The sequence below is a fragment of the Canis lupus genome, chromosome 6, assembly GCF_048164855.1.
Source record: "Canis lupus baileyi chromosome 6, mCanLup2.hap1, whole genome shotgun sequence".
NCBI lineage: Eukaryota > Metazoa > Chordata > Mammalia > Carnivora > Canidae > Canis > Canis lupus.
This window is the reverse complement of record NC_132843.1, coordinates 3,286,755-3,309,458: the sequence shown is the minus strand read 5'-3', so window position 1 is coordinate 3,309,458 and position 22,704 is coordinate 3,286,755. Positions and strand designations below refer to the sequence as shown.

Genomic DNA, 22,704 nt, shown 5'->3' with positions numbered 1-22,704 from the left:
GCTGGACTGGCCCCGCAGGACCCCACGCCGAGCGGCGGCCCGGGCCCCGCCCCCGCCCCGTGGCCCCGCCCCCCGCCCCGTGGCCCCGCCCCCCGCGCTGGGGACCGCGCTGCCAGACCTGGCGCGGCGCTCGCGGGTCCGCCCCCGCCCCCGGCCTCCTGGGCCCGCGCTCGGCCTTGCCTGTCCTCCCGCCCTCTGTGCCACCATGTTTGTCCCCTGCGGAGACTCGGTCCCCGACCTCGCGGGCCACACCCTTCTCATGGTGAGTCCCCGTTCCGCGAGCTCCGGGGCGCCGGCCGTGGGGGGCGCCTGGGGGCCGCCGGCGCCGTGGGTGGGGCTAGTTCTCCGGTCCCGGGACGCGGGACGCCGCCGGCACCTGCGGGTTTCGGGTTTGCGGCCCGCGCGGAGGAGGGTGGTCGCCGGGGGCGGCGCTCTGGTTACTCGGCGGCCGCCGTCCCCGGGCGTCTCCGAGACTGGACTCTGGTCTTCGCTGTCACACGGAGCGTGTTTGCTGGTTTCGGGTAACGTGCGACGCAGGTCGTGCGGGCCATTTTCTTTTCATTGTATCCTCGAAAATCTTTTTTTAGCTAAAATCAGAGCCATTCTTAAGCTGGCGAGACTTTAAGTCATTCGTTATTTGGTCGTTAACCAAAAACCTACGCATAAGGTAATAAAAGCAATGTTGGCCAGTCACTAACTCCTGCTTGGTTTTGGGTTTTTTGTTGTTTTTTTTTTTTTTTTAAAGACTTCACCTGTTGATTCATGAGACACACACACAGGCAGAGGGAGAAGCAGGCTCCATGCAGGGAGCCCGACGCCGGACTCGATCCCGGGTCTCCAGGATCACGCCCTGGGCTGAAGGTGGCGCTAAACCGCTGGGCCACCTGGGCTGCCCTAGGACAGCACTTTGGAAAGGACACAGAAGAATCCTAGGACTTACTGGGAGGGGAAGGACGCAAAGACCTGTTAAAGCTTTAAATGTGGAATCTTGGGGCCTGGGGTGAAAAAAATCCTCAGATAAAGACACAGAGAAGGGGTTGGCGGTAGCCAGAGGCAGGTGAGGATGAGAGTTGCTTGAGTGAGATAGATGAAGGCAGTCAAAAGGTACAAACCTCCAGTTATAAAGAGGTCCTAAGGATGTCTTGTACGGTGCAGTGACTATAATACAAAGTATTGCATAGTATATTTGAAACATGCTGAGAGAGTAGATTTTTTGAAGATTTCATTCATTTATGAGAGAGCTAGAGAGCACAAGCAGGAGGAGGGTGGGGAGAGAGAGAGGGTGACGCAGACTCCCCGCTGAGCAGGGAGCTGTAGGCTGCCTCCATCCCAGGACTCTTGGATAATGACCTGAGCCTAAGGCAGAGGCTTCACTAACTGAGCCACCCAGGCACCCTAAGAGAAGAAATCTTAAAAGTTCTCATTATGAGAGTTATTTATGACTATGTGGTTGATTGATATTAAAGTAAGCTTATTGTGGTAATCATTTCACAGTATATACATAGATACATATGTATCAAATTATATAGCTAAGACTGATACAATATCATATGTCCCTTATATCTCAATTTTTTTAAAAGATTTTATTTATTTATTCATGAGAGACAGAGAGAGAGGCTGAGACACAGGCAGAGGGAGAAGCAGGCTCCATGCAGGGAGCCCAATGTGGGACTCGATCCCGGGACTCCAGGCTCACGCCCTGGGCCAAAGGCAGGCGCTAAACCACTGAGCCACCCAGGCATCCCATATCTCAAATTTTTAAATGATGGTAACACTTTTGGGCAATTCTTACCTTAATGATGCATGCAAGAAATATCAACGAGTTGCTAAAATTAGTCTGTGTTAATATACTGAAGGAGGACATTTTATATAATTTCAAAGTATCTCCCTGAAAAATATTTATTAATATTTTCTAATAAGATGGAAAGATATCCTTATAGGAGATAACTGGCAGAAGAAAAAGCAGAAAAAGATCCGTAGGGAAAAGTAATGTCCAAAAGATCATTGGTGGTAACCTTGACAGTTACCAATAGTTAGGGGTGAAGGGAGGGAAGCCATATTGGTGTGGTTTGAGTAAATGGAAGAAGAGATAGAGACATGTATGTGTATATATTTGTTCATCAATTCAGAGATAAAGTTCTTATATTTTAGTGGACAACTGGGGAATTTTGGCTACGGAGAAACAAGAAGGAGGTGGTAGCTAGGGGAGTATGTGGGATCAAGGGAGAGTACAGCAGAGTGAAGGAGCTAAAAAAAGGAAGGGTATTTTAAGGGTATTTTAGAAGGGAAGGTTAGAGCATGTGTATATGCTGATGGGAAGAATCCAGTAGTGAGGAAAAGGTGGATGATGTAGGGAGGTGAGGGTCCAAATAAAGTAGCAAAATCCTTGAGAAGGGGAGAGAGAATTACAGGAGATAAGCACGAGATTAGTAGATGAGATCAAGGAGAAGTGGACCACCCTGAAGGATCCAGAAAAATAAGGTGAAGGGGAGAAAAAAAGCAATTGCTAGAAGAATGCAAAGGAAGAGCTACATTAAAGAGATACTATGGAAATAGAATCAATGAAAATTGGACATATATGAGATACAGTTGTTAAGAGGAAAGGAAGAAGTTTCTAGGGTTAAGTATTAGATGAATAATTGTTGCTCTTTTCTAAAATACAAAACAGGACAAGTTTAGGCAGAAGTTTAGTTTTGTACATGTTGAATATGCATTGCCTGTGATATGACCATATGGAGATATCCATTAGGATCTGAAGTTCAGATAAATGTTTTGAGGTATAGGTAGAGATTTAGCAGTTGGACTCTTTGAAGTCATGGGGATAAATATGTGTGTGTGTGTTTAATGTGAAAAGAAGCAGACTCTAACCTTTAGGCACTAACAAAGCAAGTGGAAAGATGACCCAAGAGGCCTTTATACTTGTTTTCCAGTGCTTGCAGTGTTCTTTTCTTTGTATGTCTTTGGGTGACCAGTTAATTACAGACCTGAAAGACATAAGGAAGACCGCCACACAAAGTAATTCTTTTCTTGATCACCCTTTTTATTTTATTTTTATTAAAAAAAAATTTTTTTTTAATTTATTCATGAGAGACAGAGAGAGAGAGAGGCAGAGACACAGGCAGAGGGAGAAGCAGGCTCCATGCAGGGAGACCCATGTGGGACCCGACCCTGGGACTCCAGGATCACGCCTTGGGCCGAAGGCAGGCACTAAACCACTGAGCCACCCAGGGATCCCTTGATCACCCTCTTTAAAATTGCAACCAGCCACATCCATATACACACTCTTAATTTTTCTCCATAGCGCTTAGCACTATATGCAGGCATACCTCGAAGATTTTGAGGGTTTGGTTCCAAACCACAGCAATAAAGTGAATATCACAATAAAGCAAGTCAGATGGATTTTTTGGTTTCCCAGTGTATGTGAAAGTTATGTTTATACTGTAATCTATTAAGTTTGCTATAGCATTATGTCTAAAAAGACAGTGTACGTACCTTAATTTTAAGATACTTTATTTTTTTTTAATATTTTACTTATTTATTCATGAGAGACACAGAGAGAGACAGAGGCAGAGACACAGGCAGAGGGAGAAGCAGGCTCCATGCAGGGAGCCTGATGTGGGACTCGATCCTGGGTCTCCAGGATCACGCCCTGGGCTGAAGGCAGCGCTAAACCTCTGAGCCACCCAGGCTGCCCCAAGATACTTTATTGATAAACAATACTGGCCATCATCTGAGCTTTCAGTGAGTCCTAATCACTGATTGCAGGTCAAATGATAACAAATATAATATTTATGAAAAAGTTGGAAATACTGAGAGATTTACCAAAATGTAACAGACACAAAGTGAGCAAATGCTATTAGAAAAATGGTGCTTAGGGATCCCTGGGTGGCGCAGCGGTTTGGCGCCTGCCTTTGGCCCAGGGCGCGATCCTGGAGACCCGGGATCGAATCCCACATCAGGCTCCCGGTGCATGGAGCCTGCTTCTCCCTCTGCCTGTGTCTCTGCCTCTCTCTCTCTCTCTCTCTGTGACTATCATAAATAAATAAAAAATTTAAAAAAAAAAAAAAAAGAAAGAAAAATGGTGCTTATAGACTTCCTTGAGGCAGGGTTGCCACAAACCTTCAATTTGTAAAACAAATAAACAAAAAATTATCTGTGAAGTGCAATAAAGTGAGGCATGCCTGTATTTTATTATATTAAACTACTCCCTCACCAGAATGGAAGCTCCACAAGGGAGGACCTTTTGTCAGTTTTTCTTACTGCATTCCTAGTGTCTAGAGCAATGATTGACATGTAGTAGGTGTTCAATAAGTGTTGAATCAGTAGTCTCAAAAGTAGAAGAAGCCCCTGCGGAGACCTCTGTTGCAACGAAGGAAAGAGTTTCTATCCAGCTAGGACGTACCTGAGTATAACCATTAAAAGTAGTCCTATGATTATTGTCTTCTGTCTAAACTTTTAAAAGTGCTGCTAATTTTGATGACTTAATGAGCATATTTTTTTTTATTATTTCAGCCTGCAGTATCTGTTGGAAATGTTGGCCAGCTTGCAATAGATTTGATTATTTCTACACTAAATATGCGTAAGATTGGTTACTTCTATACCGATTGTCTTGTGCCAATGGTTGGAAACAATCCATATGCAACTGCAGAAGAAAATTCAACAGAACTCTGTATAAACGCTGAAGGTAATTAAGACTTAAGTCTGTTTTATTTTGTTATAAGGAAGAATTTTAAATTAGAAATAGATTCTACAGATACTATTTTATAGCAGACACATACTTAGTGCCAGCTTTGTGCAGAATCATGTTGTCCGAGTCTCCTACATCCTGATTTTAGTTCTTAGCCTTTTCTAAATGGCAACTCCTATGATGACTGTACTTCTTTAACTAGAATTTGAGGTTTCCTTTTTTTTTTTTTTTAATAAGGGTTCTTTTTTAATCCTCAGTTTTAATTTCTGGCAAGTATAAGCATCACTAATATAAGGGAAAGGAGTAAAGAGTTCTACTGGGTTCAGCCCTTTAGGTTTAACATGTCCTTACCTAAGCCTCATAGTCATCGTCTCATACTGTAGAATCTATGATAATATAATATCAATAAGGCCCAGAGAGATTGAGTTCCCTAATACTGTTAGTAGGTGTAGGCTTTTCCCATATCATAAATCTCCATATAATTCCTCATTGGACTATCAAGCTTGATTAATTGGGAAACATAATTGACATTGCACTGATCACTGTGTTTATAATTTGGTACTACTCCAAGCTAATAAGGGAAAGCTATTGATCATGAAGCATAGGAGTATCCACTTGCTTTGTTTGATGGCAAGCTGCTCCGTTGATTGTTCAATTTTCTGTTTACTTTTTTTTTTTTTTAAGATTTTATTTATTCATGAGAGACACAGAGAGAGAGAGAGAGAGAGAGAGAGAGAGGCAGAGACACAGGCAGAGGGAGAAGCAAGCTCCATGCAGGGAGCCTGATATGGGACTTGATCCCAGGACTCCAGGATCATGCCCCGCGCTGAAGGCAAGTGCTAAACTGCTGAGCCACCCAGGGATTCCCAATTTTCTGTTTACATTTTAAGGTGGAAGCCACCTTTAAGGAGTAGCATGGAAGACCATTGATGGGGCTAAAAGACAAATGAAGAAGCTTTTTTTGTTGTTGTTCATCTTATTAATGGCACCACTAGCTTGTAATAATGAAATAAACTTTTAAAAAATAGCCTTAATATTAAAATTCCTGCAGGAAAGATGGCTTTGTTAACACAAGACTGAATTTCAGTTATTGCATTAAAGGATAAAGGACTGTAAATGATAGAACTAGAATTTATATACTTTCCACTAATGATAACAACTATCATTTATTATTTCCTATGAGCTGAACACTGTGCATTTAAATGTATTCATTTAATCTTTGTAACTATTCAATGGGTAGTTTTATTGATGAGGAAACCATTGCAGAGAGAAGTTAATAATTGGTGTAACTAAGTTTCTGATCAAGGCTCTGACCCCTGTGATCTGCCTCTTAAGTACCACACCGCCCTGCTACTGCACTTTCACTCTAGTAGAAGACTACTACATTTTTCTTTGACACAAACTTGCAGCAAGTCAGTTGGGTATAGTCCTTTAATCCACTTTATTTTTAAAATGAGGTATTTTAAAATAAATTGTAGGGGTGCCTGGGTGGCTTAGTTAATTAAGCATCTGTCTTTGGCTCAGGTCGTGATCTCAGGGTCCTGGGATTGCACCCTGTATCAGGCTCTCTGCTTAGTGGGGAGCCTGCTTCTCCTTCTCCCTTTGCCCCTCCTCACCACTCATGTGTCTCTCTGTACTCTCTCTCAAAAAATAAATAAAATTTTAAAAAAACAAAAAAATAAATTGTAGACATTGTGACTTTCTACCTTCAAGTATGCATCTTTTTTTTTTTAAGATTTTTTATTTATTTATTTTACAGAGACAGAGAGAGAGAGAGAGAGAGCACACAAGCAGGGGTAGTAGCAGAGGGAGAAGGAGGGTCCTGCTGAGCAGGGAGCCCGATATGGGGCCCAGTCCCAGGATCCCGAGATCATAATCTGAGCCAAAGGCAGATGCCTAACCGACTGAGCCACCCAGGTGCCCCCACGTATGCATCTTTTAGAAACATTTTCTTAAATAGCTAAATACCATCACATTTAACAAAATTATCAATTTCTTAATGTCTTTTACTCTACCGTATCATAATCAAATTGTTAGAGTTTCCCCAAAATGTTCTTTAAAGTTAGTCTAAACCAAGACCCACAGTAATCCATCTGATTATTGTGCCTCTGAAATTTCTTTAACTCTAGAACAGTCTCTTTTTCTGCCCTCTTTTTCGTGAAACTTGTTTATTGAGGAAAAAACTGAACCCATTGTCCTATAGAACATCTCACCTGCTGCATTTGTCTGATAATTTGCAGTGTCAGCTGGCTTCGTCTTCTAGTCTCTGTATTTTCTGTAATAGTACTTAGATCTAAAGGCTTGATTAGATGAAAGCTAAATATTTTCCACCAGAATATGTGAAAGAGGATGTTGCTTTCATATTGTATCATACCAGAAAAGCAATGGGAAGCAGGATCTTAATAACAAAAAAAGATTTGCATGATACACTGTGGAGAACATGAGTGTTGCCATTATAGGAGGCGGTGTATCTTATATTTTGCTCACTCCATATGGATACATCCTCTTCCTACTAGGACTATACAATTGCATTGGGTATATTTGTCAGAAATAGATTACAGGCCTGAGTGGCCCACATCTTAGTCCCTTCCCCCTAAATTTGTGCTCTTTTCCCTAATTCCTAAACATTCTGCTCTTGCCTTTGTTCTGAACATACCTGGTAGTCACTAGACTTGATGCTGGATACCCCCAATCACACCACACACAGGTCCAACAAGGTCCAACAAGACACTTACCAGAAGACTTGTAACTTGGGGACACCAGGGTTGCTCAGTGGTTGAGCACCTGCTTTTGGCCCAGGGCATGATCCTGGAGTCCCAGGATCGAGTCTCACATTGGGCTCCCTGCATGGAGCCTGCTTCTCTCTCTGTCTCTCTGTCTCTCTCTCTCTGTCTCTTATGAATAAATAAAATCTCTAAAATATATAAATTAACAAGACCTATAAGAAGAAAAATAATTTTTGGTATTTTCTTAACAGTTAACTTGTCAGGGGCGCTTGTGTGGTTCAATCTGTTAAATGTCCAGCTCTTGATTTCAGCTCAGGTCATGATCTCAGGTTGTGAGGTCGAACCCTGCATTGGGCTCCTCACTGGGCATGGAGCCTACTTAAGATTCTCTCTCCCTCTGCCCTCCACCTCTAAAAAGAAATAAAATAGGGATCCCTGGGTGGCGCAGCGGTTTGGCGCCTGCCTTTGGCCCAGGGCACGATCCTGGAGACCCGGGATCGAATCCCATGTCGGGCTCCCGGTGCATGGAGCCTGCTTCTCCCTCTGCCTGTGTCTCTGCCTCTCTCTCTCTATCATAAATAAATAAAAATAAAAATTAAAAAAAAAAGAAAGAAAATAAACTGTTAACTTATCAGAAATGAATCTGTTCCATAGAATAAAGCCCACAGGTGCATTTTAAGGTACTTCTAAAATGTTTAAATAAAACATTTAAATAAACTGAATGATATAGTTCATATGTTCTATATTTAATTATTGAAAATATTAGGTATAAAAGTTTTTACAATTCAGTTTAAGTTTTTATATTAGTAATTTCACTTGTATAACCATCATTTTAACTATTTTATTATTATTATTATTTTGTCTTTGTAGTATATTCATTGCCTTCAAAGAAGCTCGTGGCTCTTCAGTTAAGGTCCATTTTTATTAAGGTTAGTGTATTATATTTGTCTTTTTAAGTTGATCAAAAAAATCTTATAAAATTCAGAGCTGTTACTGTTATTTCATGATTATATTGAAAGGAATTGGGATTATATGATTATATTATATGATTAATTGATTAATATGATTATATTATAGCTTGGGTATTATATATTCCCATCAGGTAGCATTGGTGAAAACATTTTATCATAGGAATATTTTCTGTTTTTGTTACATTTGTATTACATTTCAACCAGTGGCATGTACATTTAAACCATGTATTTGTCAGAATAAATTCTGAAAATATCTTCTTTCCTCTTCTGCTGCTACCATGCTTTTTCAAACCCCTGCCTTCTCTCAATGCTCCTGATTCTGCTGTGGTTCCACCCACTCCTACAAACATTTAATAGTCTCTTTGCAAATAACACTACCAGTGATCCTTTAAACCTAAATCAAACCCTCTGGTGGCTTCCTGTTTTATTCCCAGTGAACTCACAGCCCTTACCTTGGCTTATCCTGGTTCTTCCTCTGTCCTGGTATGGTATCCACTAGCCACATGACACTCCTTAAGTTTGATTCATAAACTAAAAGTAAATAAAATTAAAAATCCACTTCCTCCTTTGTACTAGCCACATTTGAAGTTCTCCGTAGTGGCAGACAGCTGCCATCAAGGCACTTCGTCATCACAGAGCGCTCTCTTGGGCAGCTGCTCTACACCTAATCTAACTTAGAGCCATTCCTGTGTGCTCTGTGTTTTGCTCTTTCACTTGCCTGCTTCAGCCACACTGGCCTCCCTGTGTTGTTCCAACAGATTAAGCTCATTCCTGTCTCAGAGTCTTTACATTATTGTTTTTGCCTGGAATACTTTTCCCCTAGATACCTAAATGGCTTGCTTCCCTCAGTCCTTGCTTAAATGTTACTTGAAGAAAGGCCTTCTTGGCCACTCTTTCTATTGTATTATCCTGGGGTGGCTTTCTACGCAACTCATCACTACTTGGCATATCATATATGTGTTTATCATCTACCTCTAATATAAAGTAAGTTTTCTGAGAGAAGTAACAATGTGTCATTCATTCTTATATCCCCAACTTCTAGAAGAGTGCCTAGCATGTAGAGAAGCATTTGGTAAATATTGGTAAAGTGGATTCAGTACCATCTGTTCAGGAGGTCAGAAATATGTCGACATTCCATAGGCTCTCCCTCATGCCCCATCCTAGTTATTATATTATGTAATGGAATCTTATGATATATACTTATGTCTAGCTTCCTTTTCTCAGCATCTATTTGTGAGGTCCGTCCATGTTGTTCCAAGGAGAGGTAGTTCGTTCATTCTCACCTCTGTGGGATTCTCTTGTATAAATAAACCATAATTTATCCATTGTACTATTAAGGGAAACCATAATTTATCCATTGTACTATTAAGGGAATTTATCCATTGTACTATTAAGGGAACAAATACCCAAAATTTTGCAGGAGAATTGCTAATATTTTTACATTATGCCATGCATGTGGCTTTTTCTGTTCTCTTAATACCAGGGTGAGTGAGTTCAAGAATTAAGATAGACAAAAAAAAAAAAAAACGAATTAAGATAAACATGTCTCAATGAAATTTTTGGTAAGGTAGAAATAGTGATTTCAAAATAGCAAACATTTATTGAACATGGATTCTTTGCACCAGTACTTTTATATATGTATAAGTATATGTATATAAAGTACTCTACGTTGTCAACAATCTGATGAAGTAGGTACTGATATTATCCTCATTTTACAAATGAGGAAAACTGAAACAGAGAGGTTAAACAATTTCTTGAGACATATGGTCTGTGGGAGGTAGAGCTAGCATTCCAGACCAGGCAGCTTGGTTTAGAGCCTGCCTCTCTTAGTCATACTATACCACCTTCCTTGTTTTAACAGTCTGTGAAGAGTTTCCATAAAGAGAGTTTTTCTTCCCCAAATTTCATAACCCACTTCTCAGATTAACCAGCTGTTAACATCTTGCCGTTCCTGCTTGATCTGCTCTATTTGCATTTGTTTACACACAATTTCCTTCTGCCAGACAACCCAAAAGCAGTCTACTGATGTAATGATATTTTACCCGTAAATACTTCAGCATGCATCTTTCAAGAATAAGGGCATTCTCCTTCACGACCGCCACATTAAGCAAATCAGCATTTAATGAATTATTCAGTAGTGTCATGACATTCAAATTTCCCCAGTTTTCCCTAAAATAGTCCTCAGTTCTGGATCCAGTCAAGTTTCACGCGTTACATTTGGCTGTAATATCTTTTTAGTTGATAACTGTTGAGATAGAAGTGGACTCCTCTTTCTGTTCTGCTCAATATTGACTCCTTTGAGAATGAAAGTCAGATGTTTGGCATCCTAGGTTCACCTAATTATTTCCCGGTCATCTTTCAGGTCAGAAATTTCTAGCAAGAACATCTCATAGATGTCCATTTGATAGTTTTTAAGTAATGGTAGATTACTTTAAGTAGAGAACTGGGAAATTTTGTCAGTCAAAATAGAAATTTTTTTGAAATCTGATTTCTCATTATTTATTTCTGAATTGTAAAGATACAATAAAAAACTCATTGCTCTTCATCCCTTAGCTTCATTTTAAGGATAGGAAGTGGATCTAAAAGTAATTAGAATTTTATATATATGGATTTTTTATCATCACAAAAGGTCAATAAAGTATTTTATAGAATACTCTTATTATATGCTAAGATCTAACTTTTAGACTTTCTTTTTATTCTTTCATTGATATACAAAGTATAAATCAAAGCCATTCTGTGAGAAACTGCTTTCCTGGGTGAAAAGTAGTAACTGTGCCAAAGTTATTGTTCTTTCAAGCAGCCATTCATATCACCGTAATGATCTACAACTTCGCAGGTATGTGTTTTTTACCTTTAAAAAATGTTATGATTTACACGGTAAATCATGTTATGATTTACACGGTATTATGGTATTATCTCTATTTAAAAAGCTAAAATAAGTTTTAAAAGCCATGTATATCTTTACCTACCCTTTCTGGAATTTAGAAAGAAATAAAAGAAAGTCAAGAGATTGGAGAGAGTGTGGTTAGGTAGTCCTATGTTTGGGGCACAAGGAAGTCTTTGGTGTAAAGATAGTGATGATTCTGGAACTGTGCTTTGATTCTTTGATATTGTGTATAGCAACATCACAGAGCTCAGCTGATGAAGAGAGAGAGGATACCTAAGATTCACTGGATGATAATTTTTTGGAAGACTGAATTCACATTTCTATTTATTTAGCCATCGCAGAAGTCCAATTGCCTTTAAGTATAACTCCCAGGCATGTCAGACTGAATTCCTAAACAGAAGGCAAGGCATCCAAGAATTAAAAATATAAACTATTTTCATCATCATTTGTGCACCTATAAAAAATCCTGATGAAAAAAACATTTAGCCAAGACTAACCTTTCAAAATTGGAGATAATTCTTAGTAATCTCACAGTAGGTATAACATGTCTAGCAATCTCACAAAAGGCCTCAGGGCCAGAAGGGCACATGGCTGTGGGAAATAGGTTATCTTCGTAACCTTGCCTTAGTTTAAGTCGGCCTGTGTCTCTATACTCTCTCCTAAGTATGTAAATAGCAAACCAGAGCAATATTTTTACGTTATTCTTCCATAGGCTGCTGAATCTTGTGCTTTGTTTTAGTAACAGAATACAGAAAGAACAAACATTTGCTTAAAAAAAAAAAAAAAAACTGATACTTGCCTTAATGTTCACATTTATTATGGGTTTTTAGAAAATTAACTATATGATTGTTTCTAGCACTCCCTTCAGATACCTACTTACACCCATTGTGCAAAAAAGTGTTCAAAATAGAATACAGAGCCTTAATTGGGAAGAAATGGAAAAAAGCCCATGCATTCCTGAAATAGATGATTCTGAGTTTTGTATTCGTATTCCTGGAGGAGGTATCACAAAAACACTCTATGATGAAGGGTGAGTTTGTTCATCTATTTGTTCATTTGTTCCTTATATAAAAATAAAAGTAAAAAAAATAAAAGTAAGGGGCACCTAGGTGGCTCAGTAGGTTAAGCATCTGCATTTGGCTGGAGTCATGATCTCTGAGTTCTGGGATTGAGCCCCATATTGGGCTTCTCAACAGGAAGTCTACTTTTTTTTCTCTCTCTCTCTCCCCCTCTGCCCCTACCTACCTCTCATTCTCTCTCTCTAATAAATAAAAATATTTTTAAAAAATTAAAAATAGAGGTTAAGAGGTGTACCTGGCTGGCTCAGTCAGAAAAGTATGAAATTCTTGATCTCAGGGTTATGAGTTCAAGCACCATGTTGGGCATGGAGCCTACTTTAATTTTAAAAAAAAAAAAAAAAAAAAAAAAAAAAAAGGTAAGTAGGAGAGTGTTAGATTCATATTACAACTTTGAGAATATATTTATAAAATACGTCCTGTATTCAGGGGAAAAACTGAAATTTATTTTTAGGAAAATTCATTCCTAAGAAAACATTTAATGCTTTGTAACATGTGGCATGTTAAGGATCCTAATACTTCCTCTATGCAACCTCTACAATCAATCTTATTTTTTTTAAATTGTGGTAAAATATGCAAAACATTAATGTACCCATTTTTAAGTGTACAGTTATGTGGCATTAATGAATTCATGGTGTTGTCTATCCATCACCAACTATTTTCATAACTTTGTTATTGTTCTAAACAGTCTGTACTTATTAAATAACTCCTATTTATTTCTGCAAAATGCATACTAATGTCCTAACCCTCATTTCTTATTTTAGTAATTTGAGTCTTTTTTTTTAAGATTTATATATTTATTCATGAAATAGAGAGGCAGAGACATAGGCAGAGAGAGAAGCAGGCTCCCCACAGGGAGCCCAATGTGGGACTCGATCCTCAGACCTGGGATCACACCCTGAGCCAAAGGCAGACGCTCAACCGCTGAGCCACCCAGGCATCCCAAGTCTTTTTTTATTCTTAGTCAATTTTGTTGATCTTTTCAAATAACCAACTTTTAGTTTTATTGATTTTTCTCTATTGTTTTTCTCTTCTGTTTGATTTATCTCACCTTTAATCTTCATTATTTCCTGTTTTCTACTAACTCCAGATTTAGTTTGTCTTTATTTTGTAGTTCCTAAGATGTAAACTTAGGTTATTAATCTGTAAAATTTCTTCTGTTTTAAAATATGCATTTGCAGCTGTGACTTTCCCTCTTACACTGCTTTAGCTACATGTCTTAAGTTTAGCATGTTGTATTTTCATTTTTATTCACCCCTAATATTTTCTGATTTCCCTTGTGATTATCTTCTTTGACCCATTAGTTGTCTGAAATTGTGTTAATTTCCACATTTTTGTGAATTTTCCAGTTTTCCTTCCATTGTTGATTTCTAGTATCATTCTTTTGTGATTGAAAAAGACACTTTGTATGATTTTAACCTTTTTCATTTATCAGGGCTTCTTTGGTACCCTACCAAAGGTCTGTCCTCGAGAATGTTCCCTGTGCACTTGAGAAAAATATGTATTCTGCTTTTGTTGAGTGGAGTGTTCTGTATATATCTGTTAGGTCTAACTGGTGTAGAAGGTTGTGTAAGTCTTCTATTTTTTTTATTTTTCTCAATCTGTTTATTCCATCAGTTATTTGAATGCAGGCTATTGAAGTCTCCAGCTATTATTATAACACTGTGTCTAGTTCTCCCTTCAATTCTGTCAGTGTTTGCTTCATATATTTTGGGGCTCTTATCTTGTGAATACGTCTTTTTATTAGTTGCATCTTCTTGATGAAGTGGCCCTTTTATCGATATATAGTAGCTTTCTTAGTCTTTTATAACAGTATTTGACTTGAAGTCTATTTTCTCCAATATTTGTATTAGCCACCTTGCTCCCTTGGTTAGTATTTATATGGAATATCTTTTTCCATATTCTCACTTTCAAACTGTGTGTGTCCTTATATTCAAAGCAAGTCTCTTATAGACAGTATGTAGTTGGATCATGTTCCTTATTTGTAATTATTTTTGCCCCTGCTCCTTTCCAAAGTATTTAAGACTTCTTTAGTAGAAAGCATACAGGCATTTCACCTTGTTTTTCCAGTACACTTTGTTTTGTCTGTCTCTGGCCAGACTTGTGTACCATACCAGCCTTCTCTTTTTCCCTGAAACCTACGCTATTCCTATTAAAATTGTCATTTCTTTCCTTTTTTTTTTTTTCTAGTTTGTCACCTATTCGTGTTTTTGCTGCTTTTCCTAGAGGCTAGCTTATTCCTTGTAATATAAAACATCACTTCAGTTATTCTTTTACCACCGCCTGGAAGCCCCCAGCTGCCCCATCACACTCTGCCCACCCCTGCCCTGCATACTACCAGCCTTCAGTCCTCCTCTTGCTTCATTCAGGCCATGTCATTTGTAGCCTGGACCACCATAATGAAATACCGTCATCAGGTGGCTTCAGCAGCAGCCATGTATTTGCTCACAGTTCTGGAGGCTAGAAATCTGAGATCAGGGAGCAACATGGTTGGTTTCTGGTGAGACCTTTTCCTGGCTTGCAGATGGCTAGCTTCTGGCCATATCCTCACATGACAGAGAGACCTGTGTTTTCTTCTCTCCTTACAAGGCCCCAGTCCTGTCAGATTAGGGCCTCTGCTTTATGACATGGTTTAATCTTAATTACCTGCACAGATTCTATCCCCACATATGGTCGCATTGGGGTTTAAGGCTTCAATTTTGGAGGGGCATGCACAGGTTTTAACAGCTGCCCTTAAGAGCTTTTGATTGACTCCTCTACCACCTCCATTCTCTCTCTGCTCTGTCTTGAGTGTTGCTAGAATTAAAATTCAAAACCAATCACAGCATCCCCTGAGTAAAGTCCATCAGCACTTTCACTTGCTGTGTGCAGAATCTGGTTCATACTCTTAATGTGCCTTACAAGGCTCAGCAGGATTTCCTTGCCTGGCTCATTCCTTGATGCCTTGGACTCCAGCTAAACTACTGGCAGTCACAGTTTCCTAAAAACTGTCTCATTCTTCCTTCCCTTGTTCCATGTCCTTTTCTTCTCTTGTCTACCTTGCAAAAACCAACCCAGTTTCCAAGAGTCACCTCATAACAGCACTCCTTGTGTCCTCACTTACTTCTCCCTTCTGCACAAGTGATTTACTACTCTCTGTATCCTCACAGCTCTGCTCCTTCATACTGACTTCTTAGTTCTTTACAAATCAGTCTCTTGCTTTTGCTTGGATTTTGTTAGAGTAAGGATGGCAGACTTGCCATCTTGCCATCAGCAACTAGAAATTGGACAAAATGAATGAAACAACTTTTTCAGACATTAGATTGCCAAGAGCGCACAGTTGTGATGCCTAAGAGAAGGCACATAGGTCCTACAGTTGCCCCAGCATTCTGTCTGCAGATACTTTGTTGACTACAACACAGGGAGGGGAGGGAACCTGAGCAGAGTGGTCTTGCTGAGTTGAGAAGACAGACAGCATCACTGGAGAATGCTAGGACACCAGGAATGAACACAGCAGAGAACTAGAGAAGGAAGAGCCCTAGAGGGTCTTCCTGAGTCTTTGAATTCTGAGCCACACTTACATATTTTTTTGTTATATATATTTTGCCTTCGCATTATGAGAACAAATATATATTCTGATACATATACTTAGAAAAGATAATATTAATAGGTAGTGGCAGTGGTATGGCTGACCTGAAATTCTTTATACTTAATTGGAATAGAAGTACATTTATAATTTAATAATGGATGTATCTCATGTGCTAGATTTGAATGTCACAGAAGGTAATAAAATTAGCCATTTTCCACTTTCCGTTTTTACAGAGAGGACCAGAGAATGGCATTAAAACTGGTACACTACTCTTTATATTACAAACTAGTAGTAGAAGCACTGTAAATTCAAGATATACCCCTGCAATTTTTAACCTAGAGACTTGAAAATGAAGGCACAGCCAGGGAGGCTAGCCTCCTGTAGGCAGGAGATGTTTCTAAGGCTACCACAACATGAATGTGTAGAAACTAGAATCTTCTGAGTCATCATGACTCACAGTGCTACCATACAAAGCTTGAGAGCCCCTAAGATATTTGAGAATTACATAGTGAGATGATGTAATTAGTATTAACATCTTCCAATTTCATTCATTCATTCATTCATTCATTCACGGTGTGTGCAAGCAGGGGTACACCTGTTGTGCAAAAAAGTGGAGGAAGAGTGAGAGAGGAGCAGAAGATGAGGGAGAGAGAATCCCAAGCAGATTCCACCCTCAGCGTGGAGCTGGATGTGAAGCTCGATCTCACAACCCTGATATCATGACCTGAACTGAAATCAAGAGTTGGATACTTCCCCAACTGAGCCACCCAGGCACCCTGACCAGTTTCTGATATTTAGAGACTGAGGTGCTGTAGTAGGTTTCTCCTGACATCTGAGACTTCTAAACCTACCTCTCAGAGTCTCCACATCTGAAATCCCTGGCTTAGCAAGCCAGCACACCTGGATTTCTGTAGCTCTGTCAGTCACATGCTCTCAAGTTTTGGCATTACAGTATTCTCCTAGTTCTTGGTTTTAGAGCATTAGAAGTCTTTTTTGCTTTTGTTGACAAATGGAAGCTTTTTGCATTTATTTATCTCTGTCTCATCACTAGCTTGAGGCATTTACAGCCTACAGTTAAGAGACTTTTGGAGTCAGAAAGACCTGGGTTCAAGTCCCACCCTTGCCACTTCATAGATACAGAACTTTTAGTATTTTAACTACATTTCAAATCCTTTAAACCTCAGTTACTTCGTCATAATAGCTAGCATGTATGTAGTATTGACCATGTTGGGCACTGTTTGTTTTTTTTGTTTGTTTGTTTGCTTTTAAAGATTTTATTTATTTATTCATGAGAGAGAGAGAGGGAGACAGAGACACAGGCAGAAGGAGAAGCAGGTTCCATGCAGGGAGCCCGAATGTGGGACTCGGTCCCAGGTCCCCAGGATCACGCCCTGGGCTGAAGGCGGCACCAAACCGCTGAGCTACCCGGGCTGCCCATTGGGCACTGTTTTAAAACACTTTGCCTCTACTGCCTCCTTTACAGTACACAGCAACCTGTGAGGTAAGTTCTCTTGTGTCCTCTTTTACAAATGAGACACACTGAAGCTCTGATTAAGTAACTTGCCCAACATGTCTGGTAAGTGGCAGAGCTAGAATTTGAATCCAGGCATTCTGTCCATTATTCCAAACTGATTCATTGATAAAATAGAGATAATTTTAACTTCCTCAAGAATTGTTGCTGGTATTGGGACGCCTGGGTTGCTCAGTGGTTAAGCGTCTACCTTCAGTTCAGGGTGTGATCCTGGAGTCCCAGGATCAAGTCCCACATCGGGCTCCCTGCATGGAGCCTGCTTCTCCCTCTGCCTGTGTCTCTGCCTCTCTCTGTGTGTCTCTCATGAATAAATAAAATTTAAAAAAATTGTTGCAGGTATTGAATTATAAAATATGTAGATAGTGCTTATAGCACATAATAAATCAGTCACTCAGTAGATCGAATCTGTAAGAAATAATAGTAAAATTTTTTCCTTTTATTTCAGTTCCACAGTTTTCCTTCACTGCTTTCGGTTATTAGTAACGATGTTATTTCCTTTCAGTCTCTTTGCTATAGTGCTTCCAAAAATCACTATCTTCTACAGCAGATTTGGAAATATATCAAAATATATATCAATGGGGATGGTTTTTCATGCAGCCTTGTGTGAGACACAAACTTGTATATGCCCGGAGTGAACATTACATGGCTTCTAGTCCTGTAATAGCATATATCTGGGGCAAAGAGGGCTAAATAAGTGATGTTATTATGTGGCATCTTCTCCTTGCCTAAAACCTGGCAGATTGTTTTAGCTATAAAAACAGACACAGATGGAATCAGCATCTTATATCAATAGCAGAATACTTAATTATTCTCTGTATTTGTTGTAGCTGTTCTAAAGAAATCCCAGTGGTGGTTCTGCTGAAATTTGTTTCAGAAGGAGACAATATCCCAGATGCATTAGGTCTTGTTGAGTATCTTAATGAATGGCTTCAGATAATCAAACCATGTGTAAGTTTTACACTTTAAGCCTCTAATTTCTCTGGTTATGTATGTATACACTTGTATTTTATATTCTATATAAGTGGACCAAATAAGTGAAAGTTTGTTAATATATAAAATGAAGTTTATGTAAAATTTAGCTTAATTAAATTTTTGAAAAGAAAAGGCATTTAACCAACAAGTTATCTATAGTTGTTTCATTAAGGCTGATTTTCCAGAAGGAAAACCTTAAGTACTTCATTGTATTGATTGTTCATGTTGCATTAATTATAGCAGACATTTCTTAGACGAATAAACAAATTTCTTTGCAATTTGGGACTTTTTTTCTTAAGGAAAGCAAAACCTCTTTATGTAATACTATAACTATTGAATATGTATTATAATTAAAATACTTTTCTGTATTACACCCAGGGAAATCAGTTAGCTTCTGGCATAATAGAAGTACCATAAAGATATGATAGGTATTGTCTTTTTAATTCATGCTTTTGCTAGGAACAAATTCATACAAATCATACAACACTGATATTATTATTATTATTATTATTATTATTATTATTATTATTATTATTATTATTTAACCCCTATTCCTTTCAAATATGGTTTTACTTGATGGACCTTTCTGGCATTTCTTTATGATTTGGAACCTAAGAAAATTTATCTTCAGTTAATGTAGAGACATAGAAATTTATTACTTTGTTTTTCCTTACAGTAAAACTCAGCTAAAAGTAGCTAAAAGTATCAAAACCAAAAAGAGCAAAAACTAACAAAAAATTAGAGAAGGGAGAGTCTTATGCCGCTTAAATGTTAAGAGAGGATTTGGTGGTAAAATTGAAGGATTAAAGTATTTTGTTCTTCATTTACAGTGTGATGACCCCACAGCATCTGCCTTGCAGTGGAAAATGCCGAGTTCGTGGAGATTACTCTTTGGCAGTGGTCTTCCCCCTGCACTTTTCTGATCTGTTTTCAGTTTTATATATTATGTCCCAAGACACTTACTACCAACACAACTGTTAAACAACTATATCAAAAGTTATATTATCTGAGAATGTATTAGGAAATAAATCTTTACTTTTCACAGAAAATCTCAGAAAATGGATTAAAAGTTGTTTTGCCATGCTTTTCACTATATACAACAAATGTAAATTTTGTACAATAAAATACTTCCTGATTTTGTCTGAAATGTGTCCTTTGTTTTGTTTTTTGTTTTTTAAACTCAGATTTCTGTTTTAGTTTCCTGTGCAGCTGTAATAAATTACCAAAAACTTAGTGGTTTAAAACAACACCAGGGATCCCTGAGTGGCGCAGCTGTTTAGCGCGCCTGCCTTTGGCCCAGGGCGCTGATCCTGGAGACCCGGGATCGAATCCCACATCGGGCTCCCAGTGCATGGAGCCTGCTTCTCCCTCTGCCTATGTCTCTGCCTCTCTCTCTCTCTCTGTGTGTGTGACTATCATAAATAAATAAAAATTAAAAAAAAAAAACTTTAAAACAACACCATTTATTATCCTGCAGTTTGGGAAGCCAGAAGTCCAAATATAACAGAAGAATATTTAATTCTCTGTATTTCTTGTAGCTGTTCTAAAGAAATCCCAGTAATGGTTCTGAAATTTTTTTCAGAAGGCGACAGTACCTAAGATGCATTAGGTCTTGTTGAGGATTTAAAGATTTATTTATTTGTTTTAGAGAGAGAGAGTGTTAGTTGGGGGAGGATATAGAAGAAGAAGGAAAGAGAATCCTCAAGCAGATTCCCTGCTGAGCACAGCCCGGTGCAGGGCTTGATCCCAGGACCCTGAGATAGTCACCGGAGTCAAAATTAAGAGCCAGCCACTTAGCCAGCTGAGGCACCCAGTGTTGAGTATCGTAATTAATGTCTGTAGATAATCCACTGGGCTAAGATCAAATCTTCAGAAACCAATACCAAGGAAATTGAAAACTATGACAAAGAATTGAAATTGTCTTAAGAAAGCACAATGATCTACAAGAGAGCAACAACTAAACGAAATCAGGACAAGAATGAATGAATAAAACGAGACAATTTCAGTGAAGAGAAACTATAAGAACAAAGCCGGATAGAATTGTGAAAAATGTATTAGGTTCAAGAGCAGATTTGGTCAACCTGAAGAAAAAATCAGCAATTCTGATCATTGAAATTTTTAAGTCAGAGGAATAAAAAGAAAAAAATAATGAAGGAAAACGGAGCAAGCCTAAGGGATCAATATATGCATTATGAGAGTCCTGGAAGGAGAAAGAGACAAAACTTATTTGAGGAAGTAATGACTGAAAATTTCCCTAATCTGGTGGAAGGAAATGGATATCCAAATTTTGAGAAGCTCAAAGGACTCTAAATAGAATGAAACCAAACAGCCCCGCAAACAACTATAGTTTAAAAAAAAAAAAAAAAACTTGTCACATTCAAGTGAGCCCCCACAAGATAACGAATGGATATCTCAGCAGAAGCCATAGAGCCCAGAAGGGAGTGAGATACTATATTCAAAATGCTGAAACAAAAAACTGGTCAATCAAGATTACTATTCTTCAAAAGTATTCTTCACAAATGAAAAAGAGCTCGACTTTTCCAGATAAACAAAAGCTGAGGCAGTTCATCACCACTGGATGTGCCCTATAAGAAATGCTAGAGGGAGTCCTACCAGTTGAAAGAAGATGTTAGACATCAACATGAAAGCATACAAAATAGAAAACTCTGTAGTAAAAGTAAGTAGGCAAATGCAGAGTCCTTTATCATTGTAATGGTGGTGTGTAAAGTACTTTTAGTTCTGGTATAGATTTTAGGAGACAAAAGCATTAAAAATTACTATAAAACTATGTTAATAGATTAATATATAAAGACATATCTTGTGAATCAAAAAGTGGGGGAGAAGGTGAAGAAATGTAAAAGAGTAGAGTTTTTGTGGAGCACCTGGGTTGCTCAGTCAGGTAAGTGCCAAATCCTTGGCTTTGGCTCACAGTCCTGTGATGGAGCCCATGGCAGGCTCTGTGCTGAGTGCAGAGTGTGCTTGAGATTCTTTTTCCCTTCCTTTTACTTCCCCCTCTGCTCCTCCCCTCATTCATGCTCTCTCTCAAACAAATACAATCTTTAAAAAATAGAGTTTTTGTATATGATTGAGATTAGGTTGTTACCAACATTAAAATAAATTGTTATAACTATAAGCTGTATTAGGTAAATCCTGTAGTAACCTCAAAGAAAATGTTACTAAACCCAAGTGTAGCTGCGAATTGCCTAAAAGATCATCACTCCAGACAATGTTTGATAGGAAAGGAATTTGAGCTTTATTCAAGAGACCAGCAACCTGGGGAGAAGGCTGATTCTTGCCCAAAAGCCAACTCTGGTTTCTGCTTGGCCTTGGAGTTTTAAAGGGGTTGGGTAGTTAATGAGTAAAGAGAGTGCAGCAGCAGCATTTCTTGATTACATGCAGACTTGATGATGCCAGCCACAAACATTTCAGTACTCGTGGTTGTGCAAGGGGATGCAGTTCTTTGTTTTGTGTTGTATAGGAATTCTCTGTTCTTTCTGCAAAGATGGACAAAATCTATAGCTACCCAAAGGGAGGTCAGTAAAATCATTTGTGTAACCTAAAAGAAAGAAAAACATTTTGCTAAAAAAAAATTTGGTGGGCTAATCGGAAAGCTGAGGTGGCTTCAAACAGACTTACTGGCTTCTGTGGCCTGGGAAAGTTCTGGTCTTCACTCCTCAAGGCCAGTGGTCTGCAAATCTCAAAGAAAGTAAATTAGTTCTATTACAGATCAAGTGTCTTAAGTCAGCAAGTGAGGGGTATGTTAACTTGAAACAAGTTAACTCTTAAGACTGATGACTGGAGTGCTGTTACAGAAACACCTATAGAAGACACACAAAAGAAAATGAGAGGGAAAAAATCCAAGCATGTCAACACAAAAACAATGAAACAAAGTCAACAAAAAGAAAAGAGAGACAAGGAAAAGAAACAACAGAATGGCAATAGAGAGTGGTACAGATGTTCTGACTGTGCCTCCCACATTCTAACTCCTAAAGCCTTTAGCTAGACAAAAGAGAGAGAAGACTCAACTAAAATCAGAGATGAAAGAGAAATTACAACTGATGGCACAGAAATAAAATAGATTTTAAGAGACAGGAAAAATTATATGCCAACAAATTGGATAACCTAGAAGAAAAGGATAAATTCCTAGAAATACAATCTAGTAAGACTCAATCTGAAGCAATAGAAAATCCAAACAGACCTGTGACTAGTAAGGAGGTTAATAATCAATTACTAATCAATAATCAATTACCAATTCAGTCAAAAACTTCCCAACCAAGAAAAGCCCA

The 22,704-nt window shown here is 38.7% G+C and overlaps 1 protein-coding gene across 2 annotated transcripts; it reads left to right on the top strand.

The window, feature by feature from the left end:
* Positions 1-86: 86 nt before the first annotated feature.
* On the top strand, positions 87-19,565 carry PSMG2 (proteasome assembly chaperone 2). 2 transcript variants are annotated; one of them, XM_072828653.1, is made up of 7 exons: positions 87-262; positions 4,513-4,684; positions 8,284-8,342; positions 11,102-11,220; positions 12,128-12,301; positions 18,274-18,394; positions 19,249-19,565. In XM_072828653.1, exons 1-7 carry the CDS (start codon positions 206-208, stop codon positions 19,339-19,341), a joined length of 795 nt encoding a protein of 264 aa, XP_072684754.1. In that variant the 5' UTR covers positions 87-205; the 3' UTR covers positions 19,342-19,565. The 2 variants fall into 2 exon arrangements, with proteins under 2 accessions (XP_072684754.1, XP_072684755.1); XM_072828654.1 differs by having other exon boundaries at positions 260-667.
* The last annotated feature ends 3,139 nt before the right edge of the window (positions 19,566-22,704 follow it).

What these genes read in the sequence shown, in the direction of transcription:
- PSMG2 (XM_072828653.1), top strand. Translation starts at nt 206, where the DNA reads ATGTTTGTCCCCTGCGGAGACTCGGTCCCCGACCTCGCGGGCCACACC. An exon ending in CGGGCCACACCCTTCTCATG is followed by an intron (nt 263 to 4,512) that starts GTGAGTCCCCGT and finishes TTATTATTTCAG; the next exon opens with CCTGCAGTATCTGTTGGAAA. An exon ending in AATGATCTACAACTTCGCAG is followed by an intron (nt 11,221 to 12,127) that starts GTATGTGTTTTT and finishes GATTGTTTCTAG; the next exon opens with CACTCCCTTCAGATACCTAC.